Here is a 7797-nt window from a genome sequence, read left to right as displayed (position 1 = left end):
AGGGTCCAGCTGAAATTGAAGCAGCCATTGAAAGACGGGAAGAGAGAAAGATGGCAGCTTGGTCAGCACTAGTGGCCTCTATAAAGTATGCAAATACACGCGGGCCGGAATCCCCGTTTTCAATTTTTTTTCGGTTTCAATACAAGATTTTTCAGTACATTTATTTCAGTTACAATATTTTTTTTCAGTTTCAATATTTTTTTCGGTTTCGTTTCAAGGTGGCATCGTTCTGATTCCACAGAAATGTCCCTCAAAAAAAAAAAGTCTGCACACAAATACGCAGAATGTTAGACGTCCACATTCCTTAAATGTCCTTGTTCCTAATGTCCTTGGTTCTTTTTAAATATTACAATAAATTTGCATCTTGTGACACATTAAAAGTAAATACACTGGCATTACTGTGCATCACCCGCAGTTACAGCTACAGCACAGCTATTGCACCTGAACTGCGCATAACCACTTAGCTGGCTGCGGCTGAACTAGCAGGCCCAAGAAAGGAAAAAACACTAAGCACTCATAATAAACAAAAGTGTCACAACATTGCAATACTATGAAAATACATCTTAAACATAATTAAACACATTTACTACTATTCTGACTGGTTAGTTGTTTTTTTCAGTGCATTAAACTGCAATAGCGGTGCTAAGTGAGCTGGGCTAACTCACCAGAATAGTTCAAAAAGTTCGAAGAAACACTCCGACTCCTTCGAGGTAGGTACCCGTCTGTGGTTCACCGCTAACAACAGCTCTCTCACAAATATTAATTGAACCTCTTTTCTCTCTTTCAACTGGGAAAAACCGTGCTCCGCGGCAGCATGGAGTTTTTCCTTGCAGTCTTTGTTCTTCTACACCACACACCGCGCACCGAGCTGCAGGTGATGCCTTCAGGGCAAGCCCGGAAATTAAACTATCAGACGAGAACTACGATGTATTCAAAGAACCCTGTACTTCTGATTGCTGTAAATCTTACCAGGGTTACATTTGTTTCTTTTTTCATTCTAGCTGAAGTCCGGAACAAGCTGTGTTCCTTTTCAAATTAAATCAAATCAAATGACTTTTATAGTCACATCACATGTGCAGTTACACTGGTACACTACATGTGAGTGAAATTCTTGTGTGCGAGCGTCACAAGTATGGAACGTCAGGACTGCCATAATAAATTAATTAAATTCACCATAAATAATTAATTAAATGTGGCAATAATTAATTAAAATGGGAAATAATTAATTAAATAAATAGTTATGACACATGTAATTAATTAATTATTGAAACATTTAATTAATTATTTATGTATTCACATTTTAATTAATTATTGACACATTTATTTAATTATTTAATGATATATTTATTTATTTCATTTTGGCAGTCCTGGCGCCTGGCTCTCATCTTGAATTAATTTTATCTGTCAACCTCACCCATCAAACGCAGGGGGCGGGGTTAACGCTGCCCATTCAGCTTTTCTAACATTTGATTGGTTGCCGTGCAAAGTAAGTCAAAACAGGTCGATCCTAGATAATCGATTGCTTGTGTAGACTTGGGGCAGCCAGGTATCCCAGAATGCATTTCAAATCACAGGCAGCAATGGTGGTGGTGTAGTTTTAAAATACCCTGTTTTTCTGTCACCAACTACACTTTTAACAGTGTTTTAGCCGCGAATGTCCTAGAAACAGGAGTGATACACCTGCTGCTGTCAGACCTGCAGGTATCAGGCTGTGATGTTTCCTTTATAGTGGACAGAAATATTTGCAGTGGCACAAATAATTTGTGGCATCTTGTTGAAGAACAGCTGATTGTTCTGTAAACAGTTTGAAATGGTTATTTAAAAAATCAAGGTAAAATTAAATGGATGCAAATAACTTTGTTGTTTGCATAACTTGTGCATATGATTTTAAAATTGACAGTTTATATTTGCATTTAAAGTTATGAAATATGATCATTAAACATGTTTGTGGTTGTTACAGTTTTTTTGTCTGATTTTGATCAACTGTGTTAACACAGTTTGTCAAAATGAAAACATGACTGTAAATTCAGACACGTGAGGTTGTGCTGAAAACAACGATACCAAACAAGGCAAATAAATAGTTTTTAAAGGTGAAATGTGGAGGAAACATCAAAAGTAGTTGGACCCCAGAGGGTTAAACATTTTTTTAAAGTAACACAAAAGTTACTTTTCAAGTAATTAATTACTTTGGAATCTAGTAACTCAGTTACTAACTCAGTTACTTTTTTGAAGTAGTAACTATTACTATAATTAATTACTTTTTCATAGGAACTTGCGCAACACTGCTATCTACACACTCCAAACACACGAAACATGACAAATCTCTCACATCTCAAGACTCGCTCTCTCTCTCTCTGTCTCTCTCTCTCCACTTTATCTCGGCTGTAACATCTGATGATGTAAAATGAGGACACGAGGATGCGTGGCACATTAAATGTTGCACAACGTATTTGTGAGTTTCATATCAGATAAGAAAAACATTTTCAGAAACCGTTCAGATGCACTTTTATCATGTTGTCCTATAAATTTGTTCCATCATGTGACTCGGCTGTCATATAAACACTTCTGTGTTCTTATTTAGTCACAGATCAGATCATCACATCTGTCAGGACAGAAAAACTAGCAGCAGTAAAAAGTACTGCAGAGTCTCAGGTTCGTGTTCAGCCCAGGCTCTGTGCTGCAGCTCAACCCCTCTCTCTCCCCCCACTTTCTTTACTGTTTCAATGGTCTCTGTCCAAAAAACAACAACAAAGAAATATCTGTGAAAAAGTAGAGTTCATAAACTCAAATCATGAATGAATAAATAAATAAAATAAAATGCAAACATTTTATTTTGAAGGAAATTTAGTTTAATTTGTTGAACAAACCTTCAATAAACCCAGAAAGTTGATTCTGTTTATCTGGACTTTGTGTTATCAGTTTTAATTTTAACTATGAAAAAAATGTGGTTCAGCTTTTCCTGTCATAACGTCTGTAGTTCCTGTTCAAAGCAGCTCACAGAGAGACAGAGGAAGCGAAGCGACAGCAGCATCAGAATACAGAGGACCAACATTTACTTATGATTTACTGCAGAATCAGAATCAGCTTCACATAGAAAAGCTCCAGTTAACAGAGAAACACAGCGACTGAGTGACAGCTCTGCTGTACAGGAAACTGATACTGCTGAAAACTGAGCATCTTAAAATGTCTTCCATCATCGATGAGGATCCAGAGTTGAGCATGAGTGTGAAATACAGCAAAGGAGAGGACAGAGGAGAGAGACTGGAGGGACTGGTCCTCCTCCATGAGAATGTGGACTCCTGCACAGACCATCAGGTCCCTGTTTCAACACAGGACGGAGGTAAGTATCAAATACTGAGGGATCAGGAATCAGGAGAGACTGTTTCCATCTTCTCAATAAAATATCAAACTAATACAGATCCATCAAAGCTTTTGGGTCCAGAGACTCAGTTTATTCATAGTGTGGAGGAAAGTTCAAGCTTTGGTGAAGGTGTGCAGTCTCTGCTCTTATTATGGTTTATATGTTTCTATATTTTTAATGTTTTCTGTTTATTTAGAGAATAAATGATAAAAATTGTCTAGTTTAAAGTATCAGTGTGTTATTTTAGTAAGTGTAGAAACTCTTCAGTCTCCACAAGCTGACAGAAAAGTGTTGGAGGAGTTATCTCACAGATCAGTGGTGAAGGCAGAAATATAAGAAACAAGGAAGTGTTGGTCGACACTGTGGAGCGAGTATAACCACGGAAACTGCTCAAAGCACACTTTTCACAGCTAGTTTTAGCTGACAGGAAATCAGACCAATGAATAACAACTCTGTTTTCATTTCAGCAAATCATGGAGATATTGTTTTAACGACATAATATTCATATTATAATAACCAACATTGTCTTCATGATCTGGTCTTTGTGTGAAACACGGCTGATACACATTCGTCTGTTTCTGAGTCACATCAAAGCGTTTCTCTGTCAGAGTCTCTGTTCTCACATATGTAAAAGTCACCTGAAGACAAACATGTGACAAAGTCTCCTGTAAATATCAAAACTGCTAGAATGAACTTGTTCAGCTCATCATCAGGTCGGCTGCAGGTGGAAAGTCTTTCTGACGATAAACCAATAAAATACGCTTGAAAAATGGGAAACAAATTATGATTAAAACATGTTTAATAATTAAATTAACAAATGATTTTCTCCATTTTGCCTTCGTAGAAATAAAAGCCCAGGAGAAGCTTCCAGCTGTGAAAAGAAGCCGTTTCAGAGGTGTTGAAGTGAAGCTGGTGGTTCTGTATCTGCTGATTCTGGCTGGAATCACAACACGCTGTGAGGAGTTTTATTATCATGCTCATGATACACTCCCATGTTAAAATGAGCACCTTTGCTGCCTTAAAAACATGTTTCCATTCAGGACCAAATGAGTTTTGGTCTCTAAGGATAGTTTCCTCTTCATAAAAACTGCACGGTGGCATTTTAAATGGAATTCTCTGATCAATAATATGAGCTGCTGTGTGGTACAGCCTGACCAACACGTTGGTTTTGCTGACTGAGCTTCTAGTATTTCATGAGTCTGTTACTTAGCACTGATTAGCAGGTGTGTGTCTGTGTGCATGATTCCTGGCTCATATCTTGTGTGTGTTGTGGAGGTGGAGTGAATGTTCTTGTTGTTCCTTCAAACTCTTCACTCAACACGGTGATTCTGTGATTATCTCAACAAAGCAGACAGGCAGCAGCATCTGCTGCAGACTGATGCAGGTGCAGTCACACTATGTTAGACAGTGGCCGTCTGTCATTGTGCGACTAGTTAGTTCACTTGGTGTATTAAGCAGGTAGCTAACAAGCTAATGTTAGCTCCATTCATCTCATAGGAAAATGAAAAACTTTATTTAAATCATTTAAATTTTAAATCTTCGGTTTTGTTGCATTTCTAACCAGATATTTTGGTGAGTTTGGAAAACGAGCAGCTGAAGGACGAGATGGAAGGTAAGAAACTATTAAAAACTGTCAGAGTTGGAGACGGATTTGAAAGGTAACTGATTTTACATTTTGAATCAGCTTCTTGTGTTAAGATAAAAAAAGAAACAAACCAAATTACAGCAGCTGACCTCCCAAACTAACATAAACAGGAGAAACTGTTCACAGTCAAAGGCAGCTCAGCCCTACAAACTCCTTCCAAGTGAAACAGGAAACACACAGTGAGAGCTGCACTTCCACAGGAAGTACCTGATCACATGGAAACACCTGTGATATGAGGAAGTGTTGATTCCCAGTGTTGTCTGTTCTTTCAAAGCATATAGATAACATCTCTGACTACAGGTGTAGAAATGCTGTTTGATTCTTCACCTTCTTCCTCCACACTGAAGCACAATTATTCTGAATCTTGTCAGTGGTTTTTGTTCACAGTTGATACGTATTTAGCTCATCAGATTTCCTGTAGTTCTAACACCTCCACCCACAGGACATGTTAAAGAACAATGGCTGCAAGTTTCTGACTCTTATTGATATTTGACAAAGCAGAGGAAGAAGATTATTTATGTTCAATGTTTCACTCATTTTATTTTATTTTATTTTGATTTCACTGAAATATTTCAGATGCTTTGAACAAGAGTGAATTCAACAAAATGAAGAACAGCCACACTGAGCTCCAGGATGAACTTCAAGGTAAGCAAACACCAAGTTCTTATATCACAGATATATTTGCAGAACATTTTAACTTAGTTTTGATCTGTTTTTCTCTAAAGACACAAAAACCAGCCTGACTCAGTTACAGAGCCGTTATGATGAACTGAGTAAAAACCACAGTCAGCTACAGGAAGAAGTGAAGAAGATGATAGAAGGTAATAAAGTTTGAATAACTAATAGAAAACATCAGTGTTACACAGTGATAACCTGATTATGTCTTTGTTTTGAATCCTAAATGTTTGATGCTGTGTAACAGTTTCTCTGTATAAATGTAAGTTTCAGTTAATTATGAATAAGAGAGAAAACCTGAGTTTAAATGAAGTATTTACAGGGAAAATGACAGGGACCAAAGATTAATGTGATACAACATGACACAAAGTCTGTCTTTAAAACATGTGTTTGACTTTAAGAGAAGTGTGATGAAGGATGGTGGAGATTTGGAAGCAGCTGTTACTTTAAATCCAGTGAGAGTAAAACTTGGTCTGACAGCAGGAGAGACTGTCAGGATAAAGGAGCTGATCTGGTGACGATAAACAGCAAAGAGGAACAGGTGGGTGTGTTTGTTCATGTCTGTGTGATCTTTGATGGAGCTGACAGTCATCTGTTACTTGTGTTTTTGACCTGCTGTCAGTCTGTGACCTGCTTCCTGTTTCCACTCTGATGGATTTCTCTCTGATTTCTGCACAATGGAAGAAAAGTTTCATCACATTTATTCTTCCTTCAGACATATTCACAAGATGATGTCACCACAACAGAAGTGCTGAATTATGACTGGAGACAATATTTGTGTCTCTTCTCAAACAGGAAATTGTCAGTAAATTCGGAGTATACTCTTGGATTGGTCTGGAAGCCAAAAACACATCAGGAGGATATAAATGGGAATGGGTGGACGGAGCACCGCTGACAGAAAGGTGAGACATTAGTTTGTTTCTATTCCAGAGTTATTATTTAGAAGTGAAACATTGATGTTTTGGAAGATAGATCAGCAATACATGAGTTGAGCTATTTTCCAACAGCCCCACAAACTGAATGTAAAGAAAAGCAGAAATCCTCCTTTGAATGAACAGCTGTGCTTGAACTCTCTTCATCTGCAGTCTGTGATGACGTTCAGTTACAACAAGTCAGTTTGAAGAAATCAGGATTGAAACATGTTCAAAGTGGGAAAGTGGGCGAGAAACCTGGGAAAGAAATACAGGAAATATTGGAAATATTCCAAAAGAGACTCATATTTATATGAATGTGACAATAGTTATGAGTTTAGTCCAGTTTCATATCAGATTTGATCTCTCTGACAGGTTCTGGGCAGAAGGATTTGAGGATCCTTATTCTGGTATCTATGGAGTCTGCTGTGACTATTATGGGAGATGGGTACCGTACAGTTCTGGATCAAGGACCTTCATCTGTGAGAAATGAGTTTGGTGCTTTGATGTAAATGTTTGAATAATCCAACCAAAGACACCTCACTATGAAATGTCCTGCATGAGCCTCAGACTCAGCTTACAGTCTTTACTTGTTCATTCTGCATCATATATTGATTACATATATTGTCCCTCTGTGCTCTGTGCTGTACAGTAAGGTTGGAAGTCATCCACACAAAACCTTGAAGTACTTCATTACTCTGTAGTTCCAGCAAATTGTTCTAATAAAAGTCAAAGTGCAGCTTGTCTTTACTTTGGTTTACTTGGTTTATTCATCAGTCTGTTGGTCCTAAAACTTCAGTAAACGTCTTCTTCAGTTTCTCTCAAACAGCTGAAAGTAGCTGCTTCTTACTTTTAGCTACAAATCAGGAACCAAGAGACTGAAACCAGCACAAATTCAGTTTGTCAAACTTACAACGTGTGAATAAGTGAAGATGAATCCGTTTAAAACAGCTTTCCTTCTTCTTCTTCACTTACATCAAAACACAACTTTACCTTCCTGCTTAGTTTGCAGCGAGCTGCCTGCACAGCGTTAACACACTGAAGGTCAAAGTTCATTTCAGCATGACAGAAAGGAAAAGTCCAGAAACAACAACCCTCACAGTGGACACGGTTAAAGTCTGTTGATTTAAAAAAAAAATTTTAGGGGGCCTAGAACTGAGCCCTGTGGGACACCCCACAAGAGAATAGCAGAGGACGACACATGG

At 37.9% G+C, this 7797-nt stretch overlaps 1 protein-coding gene across 4 annotated transcripts; it reads left to right on the top strand.

Annotated features, from left to right (window-relative positions):
* Positions 1-3030: 3030 nt before the first annotated feature.
* LOC148096551 (C-type lectin domain family 12 member B-like) lies at positions 3031-7085 on the top strand. 4 transcript variants are annotated; one of them, XM_087834628.1, is made up of 8 exons: positions 3031-3340; positions 4206-4316; positions 4926-4973; positions 5583-5651; positions 5732-5827; positions 6083-6222; positions 6477-6583; positions 6968-7085. In XM_087834628.1, the coding sequence occupies exons 1-8, from the start codon at positions 3184-3186 to the stop codon at positions 7083-7085; spliced, it is 846 nt and encodes a 281-aa protein (XP_087690754.1). In that variant the 5' UTR covers positions 3031-3183. The 4 variants fall into 4 exon arrangements, with proteins under 4 accessions (XP_087690754.1, XP_087690757.1, XP_087690755.1 ...); XM_087834631.1 differs by lacking the exon at positions 4926-4973; XM_087834629.1 differs by lacking the exon at positions 4926-4973 and having other exon boundaries at positions 6450-6583.
* Positions 7086-7797: the final 712 nt, after the last annotated feature.

The sequence above is a fragment of the Neolamprologus brichardi genome, chromosome 22, assembly GCF_056152115.1.
Source record: "Neolamprologus brichardi isolate AB-2024 chromosome 22, ASM5615211v1, whole genome shotgun sequence".
Lineage (NCBI taxonomy): Eukaryota > Metazoa > Chordata > Actinopteri > Cichliformes > Cichlidae > Neolamprologus > Neolamprologus brichardi.
Note: the sequence above shows the minus strand (reverse complement) of the source record. Positions and strands in the feature narration are given on the sequence as shown.